This window comes from Eutrigla gurnardus, assembly GCF_963514095.1.
Source record: "Eutrigla gurnardus genome assembly, chromosome: 14".
Classification (NCBI taxonomy): Eukaryota; Metazoa; Chordata; class Actinopteri; order Perciformes; family Triglidae; genus Eutrigla; species Eutrigla gurnardus.
Genome location: NC_139937.1, coordinates 13,187,802 through 13,215,631, shown reverse-complemented (window position 1 = coordinate 13,215,631; position 27,830 = coordinate 13,187,802). Strand labels below are relative to the sequence as shown.

Here is a 27,830-nt window from a genome sequence, read left to right as displayed (position 1 = left end):
TAACTTGAATCCCGACACGCTGCTAGCCCACACAAGGTCATATGAAGCGTGCTGCTTCAGTTGAGACCATTTTCTCTTATCATGTAAGCAGCCATTCATTCTCTGTAGCTGTCCATGGTGCTGATGTGGTCTCCTTTGGATTAATGGTTTGACAGAGGCCCATTACTCACTGATTTGCCACTAGAAGGATGAAGATTGTTTGACATTATTTGAGAGTTGATACTGAATAAACAATGGGTAGAATCTTGACGGCTGCAGATGGTCAAGTAGAAGCGTTTTATCTATTTTAAATACAGTTTGCTAGTTTAGTCCAGCGTTTCCCCAACCAGGGGTGAGGGCTCCACCTAACTTACAAAATAAAAGCACAAATAAAACGTTCTCCACAAATGTGTATTCATTTTTTGATTTTTCTCTATTATTTGACTGACTAACATTTGACTGCATGCCTGCAGCAATTCTCAACCACACCATCTGCTTACTACTTGCACTACTATGCTAACATTTTTTATGATGAAACAAGCAAAATAACCACAGGATTAATCTATAACAACACATTGTAGTGTATAAAATCATTGTGTTGTTTCTATGTGAAAATACTCTAGATAGCAACCATAAAGCCATAGAGTGTAGGGAGTAGATTTCCCTTACAGCAAATCGATATACTTAAAACAAGTAAACGTAAACAAGCAGTTAAAAATTGGACTTACATTAAGTACCGTGTACTTCAGAGCATCAGTAAATGTACTTACCACCACTGCCACTGAGAAATTCATTCACCTAAAAACCTGATACAAAGCAGATCAGTACCATTGACTGAAACAAAGCCTGCGACTCAATATGTGTTTATCACAGAGGACGCAACATGTCACAGCAAGAAGAGGCACAGGCGGAAATAATTAAATGAATAATGGAAGAATACCATTTAGCCGCTTCAGTTTCACGTTCCTGGTATCAGGGATGCTGGCTCATTGTCCCAGCTTACTGAAACACCTGGAGAATTATTGTTATTATTAACACCTGAGCTTTTCCTACTCTGACGAGTCAAAATTCCTGCAGTGAGAAAGGCCTATTTGACTTATACTTGCCTGCTAGATATCGCTTGTATCCATTTACCAGTATGTACACACAATACCGGTAATCCTCAACAAAAGAATTTTAAATGTCATGAAGTCAGTGACAGAGCGCATAATACCCTCCCATTAGAAACCTTTATTAAGTCACATCGATATGGAATGGCACAGCATCTTCACTTTGTCCAAAAGGACTCACATAAAATGTTAAAAGTCAGTCATCAAAGCTGCTCCATATATACAAATAATTAAAATTAAATACAATAGCTTTTGAAAAGTAAAATAATCCTTATAAATACAAAAACAAATGTACAAACTATTTTCCCCCGTTTGTATTTCCCTTAGTCTGTAATGTACAAGTTGAGGTTTTTCACTAGTGTTGATCAGTTGTGTGTTAATGCCCCTCCCTCCCCTTGCTGTGTCCTCACGTCTTGATAAGACCCTCTAGAAAGTCCTTTTCCACCATCTCCTCGATGTTCTGTCGAGCTCGACTCCAGAACACTTTCTGGCTCTCCAGTTTGTGGCCTTCCTTGTGCCCGGGGAAGGAGGCGTCTGCAGGGTTGTGGCTGTAGGCGGGTCCTGTGCGGCAGCTGGCCTTGCTGTTGAACACCTGGCTGAGCAGGTTGAAGAAGGGTAGCAACTGCTCCATGCTGCGGATCACGTAGAGAGTCAGCATCAGGTGACCTGGCTCCCAGGACAGGGTTCGGGTGGAGCAGTCCTCCTCTGGGTTTTTCTAAATGTTCGAAACACATGAATTAAATGGGCTACAGCTTGCAAAAATGTGGCTTTTCACTGCACACACTCTTAAAGTCTCCATCGTTTAACAACCGTAGGTAGACGGAGGGAGGGGGAGATACCTTGGCACGTTTCCTCAGCAGCTTGGCTAGTCGGACCACGTACGGTTTAAACTCTCTCTGGTGAGTTCCTTGGCGTCTCACTTCCAATCCTGAATCGTCTGAAGCCTCTGGGATGAAAGCCCAGCGGTACCTGTAATGAGACACGACTCACTAATAAATAACACAATTTTCATCTATTTAAAAAACCAGCAGAGCTTTAAGAGGGATATTTGAATATCTGATTCACATTCGTATGCTATCCACATACTGAGATCGAGCAGTTTTTCCATTTAAAACTGACATCGCAAATGACCCCTGCCTCATTCATACGTTCCAAATAGTGATAGACACACACTTTTATCTATTTATTCCTGTAAGTAATACCCTAACCCAACCACAGAGCCTATTGTGACCCAGGCTTGTCTGTACTGACATCTGGAACTGTGGCAGGCTTTCAGGAGGCAGTGCCAAAGCCAGATCCAGGAGCTTGCAGGCGGACAGATAGAGGTTGAGCCAGCGTTGGCTGTTGTAGGAGGTGGAGAAGCCGTTTCCACCAGAATAGGTGGTCTCCAAGCCAGCCACGGACGGCCCCGACGTCCTACAGTTGGACAGGAGAGAATCAATTATGAAGCGAACATATGAAGAAGTCATTTATAGTGCTGCAATCTAGTTTGTATTATCAGACAGTGTACCTTGATATGTCTTCATCTGCTGTTAGCTCCTGCTCCATCAGAAGAAACACCTGGACCTGCAGGGAAACAGAGGTAGATCATGTGTGCGTGAGTTTTTGTGCGAGTAGTTAAATTACTGTACGTGTGGAGGACTCAAAGAAAGAAATGCAAAGTTATAGTATAAAAATGACTGCAATTAATTCTCACCAGCTCAGTTATCATGGTGGGCCACAATGACGTGAGGTGTTGAGGTGACATGCGCAGCAGCAGCACTCTGAAGAACAGGAACACCTGAGCATGAAGGATGGGGACCTGAGGCAGACGCAGGCTCTCCACCAGACGCTCTGAACACACACACACACACACACACACACACAGAGAGACACACACTTAAGTATCTGCTCAGTGAACATGTGGTAAAGAATGCATGTAATAAACCCAAAACTAGATATTTATGCAGCCAATGCTCATTTCAGAGGGCTACTAAAACATATTGTATTGACTGTCTTATACCATCAATGACTGCTGGCTGCTCACTCTTATTAACCAGCTTGTCGGGGCCACAGGTGATCAACAACTCGTCAGTAGTAAAGGCATTGCTGGTAGGTTAATCTGTTGCAGGCCACATTTTGGCATTTGTTGTGACTAAAAAACTGACATCAATTTTTGGCCTCATTTTGAAATGGAGCATCTGTGGATTAATCCATACTCAAACTGTTCTGACAAGTTAGACACGCTATAATTCTTAATTTTAGTTATATTCGCCACCCTCCTGCCTGTTTTTTGTGTGATATAGTATCTATAACACTAGTGGCATGTACAGTCCAGTTATACTGTATTATGTGCATTGTTTACCTTGTATGTCTGGCAGGTATTTCTGGTACTGGTCTACTTCACTGCTGTAGATGGTGAAAGCCAGGCGTTTGAGCAGCATGGCCCTCTGCTCCAGCTCAGCATCTCTGTTGGTGAACAGACTCAGAGAGCTGCTCTGGGCTACAGCCACCCGGGCTAAAGGGAAACAAGCAGTCATTAGTAATCTATCCGCAGTTTTTGGCGAGTTTGTTTCCTTATCCAAATCAAGGGTCTGACGATAGTGGGTGTTACTGTAAAGCTCCCTCTGGACAACTTGTGATATTGAGCTATATAAATAAAAATGATGTCGCATCAGCATATCTTTTACAGCTGAATGAGCTACCGACTTGTGGAAATTGGATAAGTGCGTGTTTTGATCAAGACACTTCAGGATTAATTCTACCCGAGATGAGACATGAAAAGGACAATTCACTTAGCACCCTGTGAATGTCAGGAAGAAAAAGATGATGTGTTAAATGGTCCATAATCACACCCAGTGGTAATATCTACCCTTGTCTTTAAATTAAACTCTACTAAAAAAAAATCATAAAACTTACTCATGAGGTCTCTGAATGTAGTCTTGTCATGAGTCATCAAATGGTCAATGATGGCTCTCCAGCTGAAAAATTAGGAAAATCATGTTTATAATGTTAGATTATTATATTCCAGAACCATTCAGACATACTAAAAAACACACCCCCTTAGACCTGGGAATAACATGTGCCATTCCACTTCAAAGCATCTCTTCTCCGACATGTACACAACAAACGCAAAGCAACAATTTGTCATCAATCATGGCTGAAATAACCACTTTTGCTGCTTTGTACATGCTGTGGAAGTCCCAGACAAGGTGGCTAATCTTTAACCAGTCCCATCTTCATAAAATTATCCAGAGGAGCTCGGTGAATTTCACTGAGCTGTATTCAGTGTATCTAGCAAGACACACGTCAGCTGAACAGTATGAACTCAAAATAAACAATTTATTTGTAATTAAATTGTAATAAATGGATAAAAGGGAATGCCGAAATATCTACATATTGACAACATTTTGTAAAAAGTCTGGTCATGGTTTGTTAGGTCTGTCTGCAAGACGATAAGAAATAACTTTTAAAATGCTTGGGTTCTGAATGGAGCTTGGATCGATCGGACGTAGGCTATGCTAACACTGTAGCTGCTCAATCAATACCTGAGCTCTGGGTAACCACAGGCCGCCACATATTTCACAATAAGTCTCCATTTCTGATTCAGTGATGACAGGAGGAGAATCTCAATGCTGATAGGCGTGTGCGTCCTCAAATTGTAATAATTCTTGTCTATTTGCATCTTTGCATTTACTTTGTATGCAAAAGAGTCGCTTTGCGTGTGGTGTGAACACACCTTTAGACTTTTAGATGCATATTGTACATATTTAGTTCATTTCCTTTTCCTCTCTCCTTCTCTCTGATTGTAATCACTTAAACTACATGTTGACACCTGTTGGTCACCCACACAATGGCATGTTTCCTCTCGTACTCACTGGCTGACGCAGGAGGAGTCCATCTGGAAGAAGGTGTGGTCCATGAAGAGGTCGAAGGCCTCCTTTTTCCAGGCACGGCGGGTGTACTGGTACCCACTTAGACTGCTCAACAGTTGGATGCAGGCCCGGTAGCTGGGGGCGTTGTGAGCACTGCCAGGAGAAACAGGAAACAGTACACTCTTACATTTCTCGTGTTGCACTTTCACACTTCATTATTTTGTATCGTTAAAGCCACTCCACAGTTTAAGAGGTGAATTTAAGATGTTAACTTCTAAACCTTTTTAGAACAACAAAATACAGAGAAGTAAGAAGCTCATTCCCACCTGTGGTTGCGGAGGTAGGGCACTACGTAGTGCATGATATTAACAAGCAGTGGGATCACCCTCTCCTTCTCGTCACTGTAGAACACCATGTCCAACAGATGAGCCAGCACCTGACAAATAAATGCAGCATTCACTTAGTCTCGCACATGATTTCAGTCGGCATAGCAACACAAGAAGAGTGATCTTCTTCTTCCAGACTAAAAGTAGAAAGTAGGCATTCATCTCAAAATATTGAACTACTTTGACACCTTGGCTGGACGAGTGTATATTGAACATGCACTAAATTACAGCAACTACCAAGAGTTTGCCAAACTGCACTGCAGCATTGCGTTGATATATTGCTTTGAATAAACCCATTTATCTATGAGCTGCAGACAGCAGTGAAGCATAGGCAGTCTGCATAATAAGCTCCACTACATTGAGCTAAAATAGCCAAGATAGAAGACGGTGGTCAGTGATTTTAATAGTCCAGCTCAGCTCATATTCAGGACCACACTAAGTCCAGTGGATTGATTCACTGGTGCACTAATAATAACTAAAGTAAGGGTGGGGAGGTGGTCGTAAATCAGCTCTAAGGAGCTTAGCTGGATGTGTTAGTGCAGTGGTTCCCAACATGGGGTCCAGGCCCCCTCAGTGGGGCGTCAAAGATCACAGGGGGCACGTCAAGATGTGTCCACTCTTTCTGACTTGTGTGAACCAAACATTTACAATAACTCTAGAACACTGTCAAGACGCCTCATTTAATCCACTGAATATCTTCATTCAAATTGAGGATATATTTTTTTTTTCGTTTGTAATTTTGATGACAAAAAAATGAGGTGGTGTTGGTGGTTGGGAACCATCATGTTAGTATACTGTAGGCTGTGCCTGAGAGCAACAGGCCTGCACATGGCTGGTTACTATGAGCGAAAGCAGCTTGATACATAATAAAGATGAACAATGGAAATAACTGGCAGGGCCGCTGACTCATGGCCTTAGAAAACAACAGTTGTGCCGGATCCGTTTCACAGAGACATGAGTGTTTTACCTCGGCCAATAACGTGAGGGCGTGAACACTGTACACTGATGGAGTGAAGCTGGAGGCCTCCATCACTGTGAGCATTAAATCTACAAAACACACATGGCAAACATTAGCAGCGGCTACATAGCACAAAAATATGAATACTGCCATGCTGAAGCATGCAAACTATCAGCAAAATATACATTTTACGTGCTTTTGGTAGCGCGTGTGAACAGAAGCCTTAAAGTGCTCAATTTTAACCCCTCTTACATTGTTTTTAACACTTGATTTAGCAGGATTACAATAATCACTGACATTAAAATACATCTAAGGTACAAACTACAAAAAATATCTTTCACTTGACAAAATATAGATTGCCCTGAACACTAATCCAAGTTTCCAAGCTGCCTACTAACTAACTGCTACTTCACAATCAATGGATTAAGTCTCAATTATTTCATCACTTGTCAGGAGAGTGACTCACTGGCAAAATCACCAACAGTAAAATAATATCAATCAGACAGCAAAATGTATTTCTGTATGCATAGTTATGTGTGGAATGGATGTAAAATGCATTTAAACTACACTTTGAAAGGACTCAAATAGCCTTCTGTCATCATCTGTGTTAATGTAACCTCATTTTCTCACCTACACATAAGACTTAGTGCCTACATTTTCATTGGTTTAGTGTGAAACTAGCCGTTATATGCTACTGTGATATAGATGTGGTCTTCATTGACACTTTCTATAGTGAAATTAGTCATTTTAAGCAGCAGCACACCTTCTACGTCAGCTTCCAGGTTGGCTCCCTCCACAACGATCTGAGGAGAGGCCTTCACCTCCAGGTTTCTCCTCAGCCACGTAGTTTGCTCCAAAGAGGAGCCTGCAATCGTCCCGATGGCCTCCACCACCTTATGGGTCACATCCTGAATATGAAAGTTATATTCCGTTACTTGTGTTAGGATGTAAATGTATGTTACTGAAATAAATATAATCTAATTAGACATGATGGAAATAACAGAGTTGAATAGTAAAGTCAAAGTGACTCCAGTAATAACCTGCAGCTCCCGTTGGTCCTTTTTGCTCTCCAGATTGGGATTCTTCAAAATGAACTCATTCAGAACTCTAGAAAAAAACAAAGAGAAAGGGGGTGCCATGATAAACAAAGATCTAATGTGGAAGCAGGTGTAGTCTGTGCAGCCTGATTCATTCAGACCCACACTTTGACCGTTAAACTGTGAACAACCCACTAGCATCCACAAAACTGATACATTAAAGTATAACTAAGTAAGTTACTCGCCAGAGTTGTGAAGAAATAGGGACACCTGTACTGCAATTAAAAGAAGAGAAGGAAGAGGAACCAACCCTAGTATAAGAAACTGTCCAGGGGCAGGCAGGCCTAACGGTACTGAGTCCTTCAGCAGAGCCAGCAGAGACGGCCAGCTATCAACTAAACTGGACACAGGAATCCTAGGACACAGGCAGGATGAAAATCATGAACACAAAGTAAAAGGTTTTAGATGTTAGAATTATCTGCATGAAGTGGTATAATAGTGACATCCTTTACATTAAGTAGATATTGTATAAATATATACAGTGCTGTCGGGAAGCAGTGGACTCACCTCTGGACATAGGCATAGAAGAACTGCAGCATGCAGACCTCCAAAGAAAGATGCTTCTGTGGGAAACGGTGAAGAAATAATATTATTAAATAGTATTGCATAAAAGCTTGACAAAAAGGAACATAAATGTCAAAATGTAACCCTTTTTTAAGAAAAAAGAAAAAAAAACTACTCCAATTAAATGTGTAATTCTATTGTATGAAGAAACTTTGGGTTGTCTTATAGGATTATGCTGAGGAAAAAGAAGATAAAGATTAAACTATTTAAGCTAATGGAATTCAGCAATAAAAAACAACCTTGTCCTTTGCAATGGCAGGCGGTTGCTTCAGGACCTCTTTGACCGTCTGCATGACCGTCTCAGTGCGCATGGCGCTCACTGAACGCACCAGCTCAACCAGCAGCAGCTGCTCCTCACTGGCTAAAGGAATCACCTGAAAGACACAGCATGAATCAAAATCCCACTGAAGGAGAGACATGCTGGGCTCTGGGCATCTCTTCTAAGAACAATGCGAATGAGAGAGTGATGTTTCATGTTTCACTTGAAAATAAAAAATAACTAAAACCCCCTGAAAATATTTGCTTTGCTTTGCTAACCTGTGACATCACTATTGAGCGCCACAGAATAAACTTTGATTATGAACAAACCCGAAGTCACTGCTGGGTGCGGTCAGAGGTCTTTAGCTTGGTGAATACAATACTAATACATTGTACCTTGACCTGTAAACAGAAATGAATCACATGGCTGCTTACATCATAGAAAATAAATTAAGTGTGGTTTTCAATACAGGCCTAAAGACAATTAAATCTGAAATGCGTGCATACTTTTCTTTTACCATCTTAACCCACCTTGTTTCTGACTGGAGTCTTGACCTGTTTCCTCTCGTTCCAAACATAGGCAATTGCTGCCATGAAGTGAGCACCATGGTTCATGGAGATTGGACCCAACAGCTCCAGGATTTGCTGCCGGAGGTTCTGTGGAACAGATGTAAGCAAGGAAGTTAAGTTAGAACTAAACAGCTGATAACTTACTCTGCAAAGAGCTTTGGTTACAATGCATACGGCCACTAGTAACATCCTTGAAGTATCTTTCAGAGGATCTTGCATACAACTGGAAAAATTTCATTTTCGGATATCTGTCACATCTCTTGGTTTATCCTGTTAATTTGTACAAAATAAATGTTCAATCAACATTATCTGCATCAAATTTGAGCAGCTGTTATGTGTCTGCTCCACCCAACGTGAAATGCTCAAACTGACAAAAAAAGTTAGTTGCAAATGTAATTTTAAGCCTTCAATTATACATCCTGCAGGGACACAGGCCACAAATTATGATCTGACCAGGATAACAATCAATCTTACTGTTTACACCAGTAATTCAAGTTTTATATATGGACTTATAATACTTTCTCTATAGAACATTTCAGGCCAGGAGTTCTGAAAAAAAAAAAAAGATGTGAGCTATCTTTGTGTTTCTTCTACTTGGGTGAGTCTTAATTTGTAACTTTTATGAATTAAAATATCTAAAAAATGCACCACCTATGTTATAGATTTGTCAAATGTTTCCAATAATTTTGAAACCCAGCGAAAAATGTAATTTTGATCTTAAGTTATCAGAGAAACAAGCTGAGCAAACATTAGCATCATTAGTGAGAGCCCTAACAGGAATCTTAACAGGGAGAAGCAATGATGGGAGTGGTGATGAAAACAACAAATCCCATTATCCCACGCAACATCAGCCAACTCTGTCATTTGTTATTGTTTTGATTGAGAGACCGCTGGCGGGAGAAAATTAATTACGTGTTTACGACAACACGTGAAGTAGTGAACTATAAGTGTGTTACTGCATCCATCATGTCTGCCATTTCATCTCTGTGTCTAAAATTAACCGTCTCTTTCCAACTCAAATTATCTCAGGCACTTCCTCTCATTTCTTAATTTGTACAGTCAAACATTGCCCTTAATCTACATTCAAGTCCTGGTTTCATTTAAGATGAGGCAAAGACCAGATTTCACCTTGCTCGACTGGCCAACGCCTGCATTAAATTATGTTTTTGATGGAAAACTGAATGCCCGGTGTACCTTAGTGGAGCCCAGGTTGATGTTGGACGTAGAGGCAGCAGAGGCAGCAGCTGGCTTGTCGGAGTTGTCAGCCTGGTGGAGGACGCTCCAAAGCAGGGTGACAGAAGACATGATGGTGTGGAGGATGGATAGGATGCCGGAACGTGCCTCAGCCAGATGCTTCTGGTCAACACTTACTTGTAACTGAGAGGCAAAATATGCATCGAGAAAGTCATGCAAAGGAATATAAATTATAAATCATACATTATATTAATCTAACAAATTGATGTAATAAACTGATGAAAAGGAGGCCTTCATTCAACATCACTACATATTCCCAAGTCTGTGCAGAGGTTGTAAACATTCACATGAAAGAGCAACTTGCAAAAAGATGGTGCTCAGCGCCCTCACCTGGTGATACTGGGAAGTGGGATCCAGCAGGCAATAATGGATGATGGCTGTCACCCCTTCCAGCACTGTCAGAATCAGGTCAGGGGGGATGCAGAGAGCCATCCACTGGGGTCTACAGCATAGAGGGAGAATATGGAGTTTAATCAACACGTTTGTTTATGCATTTCTATGCAGAAATTTTGAGCAGCAAGCATTTTCGTCACAATTGGTGCCTCAGAAACTCTTGTGGTCAAGAGTGCCATCTAGTGACCAAACCGTTACTAAGCCATTTCATTGCATTACACTGCCTGTTTAATAACCCTAAAACTATGGAAGTAGTATAATAGTATAGCTCATCAATACAATACATTTAGCATACCTGGTGTCAGTTATCCCGGTCTCATAGCGGTACTGCTGAAGAAGATTGTCAAGGTTCCTGCACAGCTGCAGAGTGACTGAGGCCACCACCCTCCTCAGCAGCCTCCCCATGTACGGCAGCGTGGCTGTGATGAGTCCTATCCACTGGGGATGCATCTTACACGCATGGTGCTGATGCAGCGCCCTGATCACCGCACACAGGAACATACCCTGCGCTGTGATAGGCTGTCCGTGGAGGTATTGCAGTGAAGTCATTGGCTGCTGAGGGTTGACATGCTCCACTTCCCCACCCAGGATCTCGAACCCGGCCCCAGAAACGCCTCCCGTTCCCGCACTTCCTGCCCCTCCTCCCACGGGCCCTCCTTCGCCTCCTTCGTCAGCTGGCACCAGGACTCTGTGCTCAAGTACAACTAGGCTCTGCAGCAGTCTGAGCAGCTGAGATTGGACGGCACTACAGCTGTCTATCTGGTCCTCTGACAGGTTGATGACACTGTCCTCCGACAGACCTTCCTCCACGGTGGCCACGTTCACGCCTGCCACGCGCTGGTCATGCCACTTCTGGGCACTGAATATGGAGGAGAGCAGGCAATGCAGAACCACTTTCTGAACTTTGCACTTGGAGAGGACATCGCTGATGAAACTAGCAAAGCCTTTAGTAGAGCCACCTGTGACTTTGACCAGCTCGCTGAAAAGGAGCGTTAAGACTTCCACACTGGTCAGCTGCATGGCCCGGTTCCCTGCCAAGTCCTGAGGGCCTGCTGCCAGGTGGGCAGAGTAATAGCTTCTTAGAAAGTACAGACAGAGTGAGATAATGATTTCTAGATACATAGCACTGCGGAATGAGTGGGAGTGGGAGTCCTGGGGGATGGGGCAGTAGAAGTCTTTGCCCATGACGGAGACCCTGTGACGGGCTAGCAGGTTTTGGAGCAAAGAGAGCTGTGGAGTGTATGTGTTGTTGATGCTTGTGGTGGAGATGGCACTTACAAACCCTGAGGGAGCGGCTCTCAGCATGGCTGCTATGGCTGACAGGGCGTGGAGGGCCCGCGAGGAGTCGTACAGCTGGAGGTAGAGCAGTACATGCTGGTAGAGAGGATGGATGTTAAAACGAGGTGGGGCACAGGATGATCTGCGTCCTGTGACACTTATCCCCCCGACAGTCCCAACAGAGCCCCCGCTGGGTGAGCCAGTGTCGCTCTCAATCTCTGACACCTCACCTTCTCCACAGCTGTACCAGTTCTCTAGATCCAAGCTGTCCCCAAAGAAAATACTGGGTGGCCGCAGTTTTTCAGCTTGACTTGCAATCTTTCTCTGCCTCTCCTCCTCTTTCCTCTTGGCCTTCTTGATCTTGGGCTTGGCGCCTGGAGATTTGTCTGCCAGCCTCTCCATGATCTTCCCTTTAAGGCTAAGCTGGGTGCTGCTATGGCTACGTTTGCGGGCCTGGGGGTCCTCCACCCGCAGACTGTGATCCGGCGTGGCGGGGTCAGAGCTATCTGGCAACGTGACAATGGAAGGTGATGAACTATGACGAGTGATGCCCTCTCTGTGCTCCTCCTCTGCAGATATATCAGCCCGTGACACAGACAGGAACTCCAGCGTTCCTCCAGCCAGCATCTCAGGCAGAGTCTGGTGGTTGGAGCCAAGAGGAGGACCAGAATCAAGACGGGGACCAGTGGAGTTATCTGAGGAAGTGCTGTCTGTGTCCGTCTGTGGCCAGTTTTCAGGTTGAGATGAGACTTCAAAAGATCCCTCATCTACTAAACTTAAAACTCGGTCTATCAGCTCTTTTATAACAGAGGACACGGCGTCCTCTATAGAATCCTCAGACATGTCGTATGTGAAACCAGGCTGTTGGTCTGAGCCATTGACTGTGCTGCTGACAACCTCTGGGTCCTCAAAGCTGCCATTTTCCACTGTAGATGAATGAGAACCACTTGACTCGGAGCTCTGGAGCTCCCCCTGTTGGTCAGCAGGCTGATATTCACCAGCTAGTTGCAAGTTCTCACTGCTCAGGCTCAGCAAGGACAGGCTGTCACTCAAGGGATTGACAGTCAGACAGAATGGCTCCATTTCACCCATCACCAGGCCTCGGATCTCCTCTTGTGCCACCCTCTCCCCTTGGATCTGACCGAAGTCTAATGAAAGAAAGAGGTGAACAGAAACGTTTACAAAAGCAAATGCTTCAAGGCGTCTGTATCACAAACAGTCGACGTGAAAACAAATAGGAAACCCATGAGGCAGTAAGTAGTATTGGCCTTGCTTACTGTCTGAGAAGCCAGAGTCCCTGGTGTAAATGGGTCCTGATGCCTCCTGTTCAGGTGGTTCAGGGTAGACTTGGGCCCAGTGGCGCTGGGCCTGTACCCTCTGAATGGATACCCGGTGGGTCTTGGGGTGGAGCAGAACTAGGAGGAGAGGCTCTAAAACCCGAGCAATGTCGTGTCTCTGAAGGACCTGATTCAGCCAAGCCCGACCAACAGCACTTGTACACGGATCCCAATAACTCAGACTGTCGAGCATGATGAAAAGAGATCTGAAGCACAAAGTAAAAAAGAAATCACGGGAAAGGCACTTAATGGGAAATCCCTTCAAATAAACCAAACACCAGTTCTATGTGTCCAACATACCTGTCAAATGTGCGATTAAAAGGCGAGGATTTGGTGATGTTCAAATCTCGTGTCAAATGCCACAGCACAGAGAACTTCACGTGGGCCTGCAGGCGAATTCTCTGAAAGCAAAAGATGCTTGAGCATGTTTTCCTTGACAGACTGTCTGCTGTAGGAATATAGTGATAACCAACTTGCCATAACTGCGGTATAACCTCACAGTTTTATAACTGTAAGAATTGTAGAAATAGATATCTATGGTGGCTTGATTCCTGCACTGTTGCCTTGAAAATAAATTTTGCATTTTATTTTTAAGTTATCAGCCAATATTTAGTAAAAAAATAGGAGATCTGAAGATCGGCATGAATGCTTTCTTGTTGCTGATCCCTGATAATGCTTTATTGTGGTTCCATCGAGTGTCATTATGTTTCGTTTGTTCTATGTTTAATAAAAATGTTTACAGGGCGGAGATACATTTTAACATTATAATAATGAGTTCAATGTAATACTTCATTTTGGAGAGAAAGCTGAATAAATACAGTTAAAGCAATATAAAAGAGACATAATGACCTGTTTAACTTCATAACACTAGCTCTAAATAGCTTATAATATATCATTAAAATAAAAAAACATTTAATCAATACAAATACAATAAAATATTCTGATAATTATTCATGAAAACATGATACTTCCTCTAACAATAAATGTAATATCAAATTCTCATACTAGTCTGCAGACATCACAGAGTGATGGAGTGCGTAGAGGTATTTTGTGTTTTCCGGGATGTAAAGTTAACTGTACTAACCTTGTCTTTGTTCATGAGTTGCTGGCTGATGACGTCCTCACAGATGCTGGAGGAAGGCACCAGGTTGTGGAGCTGGTAGAAGAGCTCCACACTGCGTTGGTGGTGCTGCGGCGTTCCTTCACTCAACTGGTCCCACAGAATCAGAGCCACGCTCTGGGAAAAAGATTAAACAGGGTCAAGACCATCAAAGTAAATTAAACCACCACCAATATTCCCACTGTAACGTAAAGAGAAAAACATACCTTGAAGAAGTTTGTCTTGTCAGCGATGTACTTTAGGATTCCCTGAGTGAGTGGCGGCCTGATGACGACGGCTACTCGACCCTGGCTGGGGCTCATGGGCTGGGCAGATTCCGAACTGGATGCAACGCTCTCGGCAGTAACCATGGCAACCGACTGGGTGAGTCCCACAAGGTCCATGAGCAGGGAGATGGCCACACCCTGCAGGCTGAAGTCACTGGCCAGGCAGCAGGCCTCCATTAGGGTCTGCAGCCACACTGGCAGACGGACCTGCTCACTGTCTGTATTCAAGCAAGGTGGAGCATTCAAATGTAAATAAATATGTCTTTAAATACTGTAAAACAGCTCTAGATGTTAGCGCTCTGCTACTCCCCCCAGTATTTTTGGCGCTTACCAAACTGCTCTTCCTGGGCCGGTGAGGACTTGAGATTGCCCTCTGCGATGTAGACAGGGAAACTGGAGCATTCTAGGAAGAGCTGGCAGGCGGCAGTGAAGGCAGCAACGCACTCCCTTTGGACCAACCCTGATCCTGAGCACGACTCCGTATGATCACTGTGCTGGGAGCCCTCTGAAACCCGGAGCCCTGACTGCGTAACCTCGCGTCTTTCGACTTCAGCGTTGTCGGCTTGCCCAGGAATAATATACAAGGTGATGAGTCGAGAAAGAAACTGCTGGAAGTGCTCTAGGCAGCACTGCATGACTGGTTTATCCAGAGGCTTGGTCTGAGAGGGGCCTGAGGAGCGACGGCCTGTTTTGACTGCTGGGTAGGGATGAGGGGTTTGTTCTGTCTCCTCTAGACCATCTCCCTGGTACTGGACAAAGTCTGTGAAGCCACTTTCAGAGGAGTGACTGCCGGGAGGGTTTTCCCCGTTCCCAAACACCTCCCCACTGTCAGGCCTCTCCAGAGTGGCCGGCAAAGCCTGTAGGAGGTCAGATAAGGACGTGATGAAAAGAAAAAAAGGTGCATCACACTGAAAATACAGCAAGAACGTTCCATATGCAGATTCTCTTTATTCCCACAGAGCATTTGTGACAATGATAGTGTATTGATCTTTCTTTTGAGAATGATTAAATGATTAAACGATACAGGTAATGTTAGATAAATGCATCCATGTTCTGCATGATCTAATGTTTGGTTTCATTAAGAGCCTTCACACCCACGCAGGTGTTCTCAATTACTTTGTCTGATTAGACCTCTCGTCAGGTTGGAGTGGGGGGGGGGGGGGGGGGTGTTATACTGGTAATTACATGATGCCATCAAACTCTGTTTATTAATAACAATGACAAAGGTGCAGCAAAACTAGAAGGAGGGTGAGGGAGATGTCAATCAATTGTAGATTATACAAGCTCGCACAGCTAGTAGAAGTCTGATCTGGCAACACAAGTGAGACACCTGTGTGGGTGGATAATGGGTAGTACTTAGATACTTTCACAGTCTACAGGTGTGATTAATAACCCTAATGAATGCTAAATTAGTTCAATTAGGTATCCTAGTAAGTCATTCCAGTGAGCCAGCAACATGCACATTATCAGGCTGCCTTGAACTGTTCACTGAAATGCAATGCAGTCTTTATTAAGACTCTACACCTGAAATGTTATTAAAAGGTCTGCTGTGAAAAAGGTCAGCTAGCCCCGTCAACAAGATGTAAAACACTGGATTGCAACCCGCCAACACTCCCAAATTGATGGGCAGCAACGAGATAACAACTATATCTAATGTATAAATGTTTAATGCGTCCATGTGTTGTATATGGCCATAGGAGAGTTGGGGAAAATGACAGTATTTATTGAAATGTTTTGCACCGAGCTTCATTTATTTGCCCTATTTGTCAGGTTTTTAATTCTGTCATTCAGTGAATGGCTCAGTATGCCTAGTAATAAGTTTTAATAATGGAGGTCTCTAAACAGACGCATCACCCTCATCAATGCACTGTTCTTTGTGTACACAGGCTGTATACACAGCTGTTGGGTTTGACCAGAGGGACTTGTGGAGACACGGAGCTGTACACCAGGCTGCCATCCTGCTGCAGACAGACAGAGATGTAACTTCTCACAATTGTTTGTGTCAGCCTTTGGGAGCCTGAGGGCATCCTGGGATGCATTTTGATTGAGGCGGCATGCACATGCTGGAGCATGGACTCAGATGGCACGTTAGACATCACGTTCTCTATATGTCCCTTAGGGTGAAGGGGGAGGGATGTATGTGGAATGTTTTCCACTCAGATGGATATGGCTCACCCAGGAGGCATCGCTGGGTAGTCTACTCCTCTTCTTCCTCTGAGAGAAAAGGCAACCTGGGCTCAGCTGTCGGTTAACCATCTTCTGTCTTTCTACTTCTGTCTCTCTTTTGCCCCTCATGGGCTTACCTCAACCTTACTAGCCCCTATCCGTCTATGGGCATGCGACTGACTGACTGAACTTTTAATCATGCCTCACTGGGCTCTCAAACAGTTAAACAACCGGGTTGCTGGACAGGGACCAGGAGGTACAGGATAGCCAAATGAAACATTTGTTCCGAACAAGTCTTCAAATGCCTTGTGTCGAGGGAGTGTGGGATGGCGGGGCCAGCCGTGGGACCACCCAGCCAACTGCAGCACAGGGCAGGAGGACGGCAGGAGCCAACTAGAGCCAGAAGGACCGGGGCACACCATCAGAGCCTGAACTGATGGGTTTTTGGGCAGTAACTTGTAGGGGAAGTGGGTCAGGTGGGTCAAACTGGGATTTGCTCCGACTGGGGGGCAGCAACAGGGTCCATGTTTTGAATCAAAAGATTTTAAAGGATCAGAGACAGAACAGAATTATGAGCTGGCAGGGTTTTTCAAAGTCAGATATTGGCATAGCAGTGGCATATTTGTTTTTTCTTTTAACTAACCATTAAAGTGAACAGATACTCTGATCTTATCGTGATGAAAGGGGCAGGAAAAATGTGATATTTAACACTTCCAAATTCATATTTCTTTCAGATACAGAAGAGCAATCCCTTTTCAATTTTATTTAACTTTTTTGTTTTTCAACACTTTTCCTCACCCGTTTGTCCTCCTTGTCTCTGCTCTTATCCCTCGATGAGCTTGAGCGATTGCCAGTTGAGTTGGAGTGGCCCTGAGCCTGGGGGCCCGATGGCAGGGCCAGAGGGGACACCAGCGGTGGCTGCACTTTGCTCAGAATCTTGGAGCAGAGGCGAAGGCAGTGGGTGAGCTCCCCGAGGCCCAGGGACTGCAGGTGAAAGGTCAGAGCTGCCACCATGCGCAACAGCAGCTGAGGAAGATGCTCAGTTTGGATCTCGATGTAGGTCTCCTGTTGGAAAAAAGATATGTTGGAAACAAACAGTGCAGTTAGGACTCAAAGTGAAATTACTGGGTATCTGGAAGGAGGTGAATGTGATAGAATCGAAATGAAGCTGTTAATTTAACATTTAAGGCTGATGCTAGACTTTTACTTTAGTCTTCAAATGATTGATGTATTACACTTTTGCTTTGTTATATATTATTGTTTCCCTCTGGATGTTAGAGGAGAAATCTGTGGTGGTGACAGTGGTAAAATCTAAAGATACTGAGTTATCAGGACAAAAAATAATAATATTTTGCCTGTAAAAGCAAAACACATCTGTATGAAAGAAAAAAGAACAAAAGAGAACAAACAAATTATAAAATGACCATTATACCATGGAGTAAATTAGAAGAGTCATATTTCTTACAAATATGTGAGCAGTGCAATAGCATATTACTGCATGCATGCAGAACAGAAAGCACATATACACTGGGCAGAGATTTCATTTTCACAAGATCCACACCAAACAGCCAGGGTGAGTTTTCACCACGTGTAATGAATGTTAATCACGGTCTCACTTCTTCCGCTGGATCATTTTTTGGCATGACAATATGACAGTGGGTCTGAAATGATCACTCAAAGCAGGGCGGGAACAAAAGATGGCTCAAGGAATGTTGGCAGGACATTGCAGAAATGTTATCGTAGCCTCAGTGAAGCAGGGTGAGGTGAAAAAGCAGGAAAGAGCAGTACTTTACCTGGCAGATTACCCTCATGCTTCTAGTAGGCTTAAGGAGAAAGAGCAGATAGTTTGAACAGACAGGAGCAAGCGGAGCACGGGCCACACAACTCTTGGTTTGCGGAAACACACGCATACCCCACACACTTTTCCTTACTCACTCATAATCTCACAGAAGACAAGGTTACCTTTCTCTCGCTCTTTCAAACACACACAAACAAGCATTTAAACAGGGTAATAAAAGAGTGAGGATTTCCAAACTATTCAGATTGGAAATACTGTATAGACAAGCATATTTCTATGAGGATGCAAACAATATTTTGGCAGGGAAACTAAACACAGGCATTTTTTTTAAACTTGTGTAGAGATTGCACACATACACAGGAGAGGAGATGCAAACACACGCACCCTAATGGTGGCCGTAACATCCCAGAACTGGATTTTAAAAGGAGTGTGAGCCGAGAGGGAGCGAGAAACTGAGAACGAGATGGAAAGCCCAAGCAGGGGCAGTGGACAAGAGACAGGATGTGGTGGAAACATACAAAAACAAAGAGGAAGATTTTGAGAAAAATCTATAAAAAAAAGAACTCCAATTAAAAAATATTACTATGGGAAGAAAGACAGAAACATCATAAACGTGTGAAAGGAAACGTGTAAGAGTATAATGGTAAAAGAAAGTCATAGTGGAGTAAAAGCAAAGACAAAGAGTGGAAGAAAGAAAATGGCTGATAGGGAAAAAAGGACGAAGGCAGAACAACGAAAAAAGAAAGACGGAGTGAAACAAAGAGAAAAAAGGACAGTGAGAAAGACAGAAAGAAAGACAGTGACAAAGAGAAAGACAGAAAAATAGGATGAAAGACTTTATGTATTTCTTCCTATTTTTCTGAGGGAAAGACACAAAAGTAGAAAGAAAGAGAGAAAAAGAAAGACAGAAAGAAAGAAAAGTAGAAAGAAAGGAGGAAAGTCTCACCAAGGAAACAATATCCAACAGGAAATCGACCAGCTGACAGAACTCCACCAATGAGAATGCTGGAGGATCTAAGTTCCCAGCATGCTGTGGTGCATGTGTGTCGCTGTTCACGGTCCTCCTGCAACAGAGTCGCATTTTAGCGTATTCAGTGGTGAAGATGTGTGTGTTTGTGTGTGTGTGTGTGTGTGTGGATCTACTCTGTTAGATGTCACAAGTTGGGTTTTGGTGTGGGTGTAATGGCCCCGGGAAAAGCATCTTGAACAGTTCGCTGAAACCACAAAACCTCCAGCAGGATAATGCGTCACGACTTCAAGATGGCTCCAGAAACATGACTTGAACTTTAGCTCTCCCAGATTTCACACTCTGGACTTTAGACTTGAACTCACATTGTTTCTGATACACACAAGGTGTGCCTTAAAGTGGTGACTGGGGCATGAGTGTATGAGTGTATATGGGCACATGAATTTCAATATACAAACCTGCAGCACTCCTCAAACCAACGAGCGATGTAGTCCCACATATAGTAAGGCTCAAATGAGTTGAACAGGAGATTGGCTGTTTTAATCAGTTCTGCAGTCTTCTTGTTCTCTCGTAGTTTACTAAGAAAGAAAGTAAATTACTAACATTACTAATCAGGGTTTGTATGGATGAAGACATTAACAAAAACATCCATTATAATATTATAATGGGTATTATTTATTGTGTACAAAAATCTAATATTTGGAAACGGCATATTTCACAAAAAAAAATTCAGACTGTGGGCTATTTGACATGATTTCGACAAAACATGTTTTTAAAAAATGTAAAAACCGCACTGACCTGCTGAGGTGTGTGTGGTCTTTACTGAAAGGACTCTGGTTTTGGAGGTCCAACTCTGTTCGGCACTGTGTGTGTAGAGTCCGAAACACCTCGATCAGAACATCCTCTAGGATTGCCGGTCCTGGAGAAGCACATATAGATATGAGACGACATATACAGTTGATTTATACTGTTGGTGTCTACCAACACTTGAATGTAACTGGTTACCAAGTTCTGGTTTGTCCAGCAGACTGATGAGGATGCGAAACGGCTTGAGGTCGTGCATGAGGATGCTCTCCTCTTCCCCGCCTCTGGCCTTTCCCTGCAAGATCCCCACCATTGCCTGAAAACACACATTACAGTAAATTATCAGAAAATATATGTAAACTCCACACCCAGTTTTGACAAAGCAGTAGGCACATTTATTTTATGTCTTTTTTTAACCGCTTATAATATTTAGCAGAACTGATTTCATTTTTGCATTGAAGCGCCTTTCATTTTTTCCCCCTCTTTTCTGTGTGTTTCACGCTTCGTCTGCCACGTAATGGTGTGAAGCCAGGAACAGACGGTCTCTGTAGTAACAACCTTCTCCCAATGGAGGGAGCTCCAATAACTATTTCAGAGCAGATGGCAGAAGAGCAAACAAAAATATAAAACAAAAACAAAACACTTTCAAAACAAAACTTCCCCTCCTGGTCGCTCTGTTTTCCCCCTGTTGCAACCCCTGGAGTACATGCGTGTGTGTGTGTGTGTGTGTAAAAGTCTCTGAAACCAGGAGTGGAAACTATCTTCAAAGGACATACTACTGGGAACAGGAGAAGAGAGCAGGACATATATATAAACCCCAGGAGGAGGCGGGAGGTGTGGGAGGAGAAGGATTAAAGTGAATGGATAAAATGTGTGGCTGAAAATAAAAACTACATCTGCCACATTGTCACAAACCCAACCGACACGCACACTCTTCCCCACATCACATCCATGTCTCACGTCCCAGGATACATCTGATTTGGGGATTTGTTTGGAAGCTCATCTTAAAAATATGAAACCATTTTTCATTGGTGACCTTTCTCAATTGGCTTGAAACCTCACCAGGACGAGCATATCTTTCGAGAAGGAGTTGAAGTAGTGGCTGGCGTGCTCCTCTGGGTTGCTCTGCCGGGTGCTGCGGGGGCCTATCATCACCCCATTGTTGTCAAAGCCTTCAAAAAAACAAGGACAAGGAGTTAGAATCGCATAAACACTCAAGATGTACATCCAGCATATTCAATTACGAGGCTAGAAGCAAAGCACTTATTGAGAGTGGAGCAAATGGAGATATAATTAATTAATTAATTAACCTGTTAAGTCCTAATGGCTGCGACTAACATCAATCAGATTTTTCAGCCATGGTAAAAAGAATAAAATATACCATGGACTGCTTCACACTATAGAAGCCTGGCCAGATTCAGAGTGTTGGACCAGTCAACAGATAAAAACTGAAAAAAATAGTTGCAACATAATATAACCCATTAATTGAGGGAAAAACCCTGACTGGCCCAGAATTTGGTTTTTAACTGGAATTTGAATCACATTATTTCCTAACCGTGACCCACTTTGTATTTGTTCCATATCACTTCTGGGGATCTACAAATTGGACATATTTTATTTATTTATTTGTTTATTTATATGTAGCAATCATTGTAAGTCACTTTGGATGGGTGTGTAAGTTTGATACAATCAGTGTCCATTTTTAACCTTGCAGACACTTACCAGCATGTTCATCCGCAAAGCGTTGCAAACGAGAGGAAAAAAAAAAAAGTAAGACAGAGACCGCAGCAGATACAAGGCTACTGTGTTCCACAGAGATAAACCATTTGGGTATACTCCAGTAAATTACATTCCCAGACTACCCGGATGTTAAGCCCATTATCTCATAAAATACCTCTCTAAATTCTACAACATTGCAGGAATGAATAAAATGAGTGGGAACCCTGGATCATCTGAATGTGTCTGTGTGTGGATTACGCACCCAGCAGCCAGGCGTAGAGTCTGCGGTTGAGGGACATGTCTCTTCTCAAAACCACATGTAAGGCTGCTGACAGGATCCGGATCATGTCAGGGCGAGTCGCCTGAACACAACAGAACAGTGCAGACCAGAACGTTTGTGAGTGGCTTCAACGTCGTTACACACATGAAGATGCACAAACAACAAGACGCACAGATCTGAAATAACACAGCAAAAACCTCAGTCACACAGCTTTCCTTACCTGGCTCATATGGAAGGGGAAGCAGAAGAGGATCAGGTCTAGGGTGCTCCTCTGCACCAAGACACTTGAGTCCTTGACTGAGGTACTGACCGCCTCCACCTGGTGATAACAGAGACAGCCTGAGTACATTCAAAAATGTAGAAAATTATACAAGATCATACTGTTAAGCAATTTGAACGCACACAGTGATTTCAGTTAAAATTACAATGGCAATCCATCTCAATGGGTCAACACATGCCATTTTATCTGGCTTCATATTCTGTGTTACTACACTACTTGGATTTGGTGACCAGGATTTTTAAATGTTAGTGACGTTAAACGATTCATCTGATGTACACATGGTTCTTGATACACGCTGTGTGCAAATCTCCCTCTCTACTTCCTGTGTAAATTAAGGCATTCATTCAGCATTGACCCTTCTGTTCCAAATGTGCATGTGGACATGTATGAAACCTGATGAGACACTGACTTAATGCTAACCAACCCAATTACTGAAACATCAGTTTTCTGAAACGGTGATTTTGGAAGATGGTGCTGCAGTAACTTCTGTCCCTCAGTGGAATGATCAGATGTGCAAACCTTATTTTCAGGGGGACGCAACTCTGGATGTTTGTAGTGTAGTGCACTGTCATGTACCATGAGCTCGATGTCACTGCCCATGACGTAGAGCTGGTCCTCCATGGAGAGCTTGCGATTGAGGTGCAGAAGCACAAAGGACACCCCGGGGAGACGCACAGCCGGGCTGGTCAGGATGCTGCCCCACAAGGCACTGTAGAAGGCCGACTGCTCCACTGCTGCAGCTACTTTCTCCAACAGGGTGTTGGTTCTATGGAAAACACAGAGAGGACACAATGAACATGCGTATGATGTACTGAGCAGCACACTGCAGAGTGATGCAGGCTGCAAAGCAAAGCTGGCACTCACAACATAAAAGATACTTGTTTAAAGCAGCAACACTCTGCTTCACATGTTGGAATCTTATAGGACAACATCAGTACATAATAGATCACATATTAATAATATGTACGGATTTGGATTAGTTGCACAGATTCCATTCATTAATTTGTGAGCCTTCTCTGAACAGAGCACTCACTGCAGTTAATGGGATCTCCCTGTGAAGCTTTACTTTGTCATCGCCATGAAACTGAGTAGGGTATCTTGCCAGTATCCATACATTAGACTACATTTTATTGGATAAATAAGGTGAATCTCTGAAATCTCAAATACAACAGACTATTGTGATTTGGCTGATAAAAGAGTGATGTTTTTGCTATCCAATTGCAGCTTTAAGACCTTAAGAAGCTCAAATGTTCTCTGTGTGGAAACAGAATGAAACAGTAACAGGAAACAGCAACAGGAGGTAGTAAGAATAATGCAACATCTTCTTCATGTCTGCAATTTGACAGAATAACAACTCAAAATGTAAAATAAACGGAAGATATGCGATACAGCATATCTGATATAAAAGTACTGAAACAATAACATGTGTAGCATACATTTAAATCAAAAACAAGATGACAGTGATGACAGATGAAACTCTACAGCTGACATTTTGAAGACGTACCAGGAAAAGCACAGGTGTTACCAATAACATTAATTACACCTGGTATTACAAACTGAGACACTTAGATCTAGTGGGGCCATTGTTCATTCCATCAGTCACACCTGTCCTAATGATGAAGTCCCTCTCTCAATTACGTCATTATGGCATAAACTGTAACACCAGCGCCCTCTAGGCCCTGTGAGAGTAATTACAGTAGCACTGATGAGATTAATCACTTTCCATTTGTAATATCTGAGATATTATCCACACCTATATATACACAAATAATAATGGCAATATATTCAATGATTAAGTTATATATTGACTTGATCATTTAATATATTCAAATTATTAATAATACATGAATAAAGGCCCCAGATAATAAGAAAATACTGCATGTGTATATTGTATAATGTGGAATTTCTTAAGAAAGTAGACACACATCTGCAGGTAATTCCCGGTATCAAACAATAAACATGTTTTGAACTGTGTTTTGTCTCAGAGACAGAAGTCTCTGTCTGGAGTTTACACATTTAACTTGCAATGAATCATTTATCTCATTTAACATTCATACTGTCTGAAATCAATTCCCTTCCACATTATGCTATAAAATGCATTCTACTAATGGCCTGATCCAGTGCTCACACGTGCACATTAAAAGTGTTTTCCTTTCCATCCTTGCTCTTCTCACCTGTCGTAATACTCGGAGCCCTCCTCCAGACCAGGCAGTACCCCAGTCAGCAGTCCCTGTAGGCCTGGTTTCAGAGTCTTTCCCAGGGGCAAGTAGTAGGTCTCATAGAGCCCCAGCAGCACAGGCTTCACAGACATAGCGGCGTTGGAGAGTAAAGGGAAGAGCCCAGAGCTGAAGTGATGAAAAAGATATTAAGATTCTGAAACTGGCAGAAGTATTTATGTCAAGCTTACTATTGGTCATTGTGAGTGGCACTACAGCCGTACCTGTAGAGAAAGAGGTCTTTGGCCAGCCTCTTGGGTCCAATGATTTTGAAGATGATCTCGTACGTCTCCAAGGCCTTGCGGTGGACCCCGCTTGGCAGGGCAGGGTGGAGGCATTGGGCCAGCCGTTTGCCTATCGTCAGCTTCTTGGGAACCACTTGGTATTTTGCATTGTTCTGCAAAACCTGAGACAGGAAACCAGAATTATCATCTGGCGTACGCCAGTTTACATCCATTTATGTCCAAAATGTCAACACTTTGAGTTTAATTGTTATATATTCTTGAGTTATGTCCAAAAACATGTTTTGTGAGAGCACAGTGACCTTTGACGACCAAATTCGAATAATTTCAACCTTGAGTGCAAGAAATTAAGAAATTTGCTCATGGCGTTCGCAGGGGGGTACGAGTATAGGACGGAGTGTCACAGAGTCACGGTGACCTTTGACCCTCAAGCAGGGAGCCATATAAATTATGGATATAAGGAATTCCCACACAATAGTGTAGTAACAACCAGAATGTTTATGTTATTCACACAAGAGCAGATTGGATGTAATTTGTTGATTTTTTTTAAAGTGTATTCAACCCTTATAGCATATGCAGTGATGAAACTTTACATCTATTTTTTTAACAACTCATGCAATTACAGTAGCCTGAATATGCAAGCTCTACAAACAGTTCTGCATTCATATGCAAAAGAAGGGCGGAACGCATTGGCCACACATCAATCTGCGAACCCATCGGCTATCAGGTGACCATTATTTAGCTTTCAGTTTGTTTAAAAGCAGCTTGTAAACAGGCAACTTGTGAAACTATCCAGTTTTACACGTTGTCACTCAACTCTCAAGTTGCTCATTGGAAAATAAACAATGAGCAGTGCACAGAAAAGGAAGTCTTTGCACAGATATCCACTGTGTACACCTGAAACCCAGAAATGTAGCCCCCTGCCCCGAGGCTTATCCGTCACCCATATCCAATGGGATCCAGATTCCCTGAATACCAGCAAACTCTTAAAAGTGAGGCTCACCTGCTACACCGATTCATAATTGGCAACACTGAACATTGTGAGTCTGTTTGCATATGTTTGTATTACGGTATAGTGCTAGTGTAGTGCCCTGATTGAGATCATTACCTTGTTGAGTTTGCCCAGCGCAGAGATGAGGTCTGCCCACTCACTGGAGTACTCAAAGTTCTTGAGGGCTTTGTCCACTGCTGCCACATAGTTCCTGTACTTGGAGTCACTGAGCAGCTCCACTTCCTCTGCATTCATTCTCCTGGGTGTGTTATTGCGCTAATGTAAAACACCAGGCACACATATGTACATCACACCTGCAACAACAACAAAAAAAAAAGAAGAAAAGTACAGATAAGATAAGAACAAGAGGAAGAAAAAACACTGTTTACGAGTTAAAGTTTAGTCATCTAACCGCTTGACAAGGAAGGAAATGCTGAGCCTATCAATCAGTACATGGGCCATTTTTACAGACATACTCTTATACATCAGGAGGAGCAAAGTCTGACGTGACATTACAATCTTTGTTTACGCGTTTGGAAAAGAAAAAATATGACCGACGATGTGCTGAATCATAGAATGACCACTAAAAAACAAACCCTGCAGAGTTTCGCGAGGAAGAAGAGACATCAACTTTCACACAACGCGTCTGCTGCCACTCCTACGGATGCAATCTTTCAGGGAGGTTTCTTTTGCAAGTAATAGCTGTAAACAAGGGAGGGTTGAGTCCTTCAGTCCTAACGGCTTCACCATGGAGCAGGCTCTTACGAGTATGACATGGTGATGTACAGTGTCACCCAGGCAAACAAGCAAATTGCACACACGTTGTTAGAAAAAACACCATCACTACCTCTCTTGTAAAGGGGTTTTAAATGTATATTTAAGTCAAGTCAACTGTAAATTGGACTTGTCACTAATAATGTTCCAGGTAACCACATCAGTGAGGCATGAAGCTGATAAAAAAGGTTTCAGAAGAGTAACACCAGGGTGACTGAGGCAGTCTTGCAACGATATTTGACATGTAAGGGAAAGATAACGTTGGGTGTGTGAGAGACTAGCTTGTGGAAGCTGGCAACGTTGCTCTCGTTGAGCTGATAGACTTTGAGTGGTTGTAAAATAACAACAACACACTGTAGTCCGGTGGAGCAGGTACTGTCGACCAAACTACAGCACACGTTGAATATATTATTCCCATATTGACATTGTGTGGTGTTTTTTTGTAACCACACATAAACGGAATATTTGCTTAATCTTAACACACGTGTTGCTGTCGTTATAATGTTATAATGTGTGTTTGTCAGAGAGGGGAGACTGTTACAGTAACGCTATATAGCTAACAGCCACCTCGTCTCTAGCTAGGTGAGGTGAATTCAGCGAACGCAACCTTACATCATAGCGTTAACCAATCAAACTGGTATAAAAGCTTACCGTTAGAGGATATAGGCCAGCGACTGTCATTCAATCGTGTGCCCGCTTCGCTGAATGGAAACGGCTGACAACGTCAATAATATGACTAGCAAGCTAGCTAACGTTATAGTTTGGTAGCAGGTTGTTTAAACGCTAGAGATGCAGGGCCCGGCTCCGATGTCATCCGCTCATATACGTCAGGTCCCTTGATAAGAAGGCTTTAGAGGCAGACCGAATGTAATTGTACTCTACATATTCTCTTCGCGTTGTCCGCGGCGTGTACCTAAATGATCAGGGATGAGCGCATCAGTAGCTTCCAATGGCAAAGATACAAAGCGAGACGATTGACAGCTCCCAGACTGCACTGCAGATTAGCTGTACGTGCAACCATAGCGTCCGACTGCTCCCGGTCTTCCGCATGTACGTCTTCCGCCTCTCGACTGTCGAGTTACCCAACAGTCACGCAAAAGAATCACGGAAATGGTGTAATTTTTCTTCAAAATAAAAGTGATTATTCGACACATTTGACTTTTAGCAATA

At 43.1% G+C, this 27,830-nt stretch overlaps 1 protein-coding gene across 4 annotated transcripts; it reads right to left on the bottom strand.

The window, feature by feature from the left end:
- Positions 1 to 1,194: 1,194 nt before the first annotated feature.
- Positions 1,195 to 27,671, bottom strand: dop1a (DOP1 leucine zipper like protein A). 4 transcript variants are annotated; one of them, XM_084027473.1, is made up of 38 exons: positions 27,312 to 27,671; positions 26,004 to 26,200; positions 24,878 to 25,059; positions 24,612 to 24,782; positions 23,014 to 23,203; positions 22,378 to 22,476; positions 22,140 to 22,239; positions 21,221 to 21,330; positions 20,360 to 20,474; positions 20,153 to 20,273; positions 19,813 to 19,932; positions 19,334 to 19,451; positions 18,383 to 18,412; positions 17,388 to 17,654; positions 14,755 to 15,280; positions 14,364 to 14,641; positions 14,122 to 14,274; positions 13,338 to 13,438; positions 12,978 to 13,243; positions 10,718 to 12,848; positions 10,360 to 10,471; positions 9,970 to 10,152; positions 8,737 to 8,862; positions 8,187 to 8,321; positions 7,891 to 7,946; positions 7,634 to 7,738; positions 7,327 to 7,393; positions 7,050 to 7,194; positions 6,296 to 6,375; positions 5,269 to 5,378; positions 4,946 to 5,095; positions 3,987 to 4,048; positions 3,433 to 3,585; positions 2,785 to 2,921; positions 2,599 to 2,654; positions 2,340 to 2,504; positions 1,928 to 2,057; positions 1,195 to 1,803 (listed from the first exon to the last, which is right to left on the bottom strand). In XM_084027473.1, exons 2-38 carry the CDS (start codon positions 26,139 to 26,141, stop codon positions 1,495 to 1,497), a joined length of 7,497 nt encoding a protein of 2,498 aa, XP_083883599.1. In that variant the 5' UTR covers positions 26,142 to 26,200; positions 27,312 to 27,671; the 3' UTR covers positions 1,195 to 1,494. The 4 variants fall into 4 exon arrangements, with proteins under 4 accessions (XP_083883599.1, XP_083883600.1, XP_083883601.1 ...); XM_084027474.1 differs by having other exon boundaries at positions 21,221 to 21,303; XM_084027475.1 differs by lacking the exon at positions 18,383 to 18,412 and having other exon boundaries at positions 27,312 to 27,670.
- Between the last annotated feature and the right edge of the window lie 159 nt (positions 27,672 to 27,830).

Bases quoted from the DNA above. Each gene is read 5' to 3' on its own strand.
- dop1a (XM_084027473.1), bottom strand. From the start codon at position 26,141: ATGAATGCAGAGGAAGTGGAGCTGCTCAGTGACTCCAAGTACAGGAAC. The intron at 5,379-6,295 runs GTAAAACACTCA...TTTATTTGTCAG, and splicing joins CCCTCACGTTATTGGCCGAG to GTGCTGGCTCATCTGTTGGA. The intron at 3,586-3,986 runs GTAAGTTTTATG...GTTTCCCTTTAG, and splicing joins TACATTCAGAGACCTCATGA to CCCGGGTGGCTGTAGCCCAG.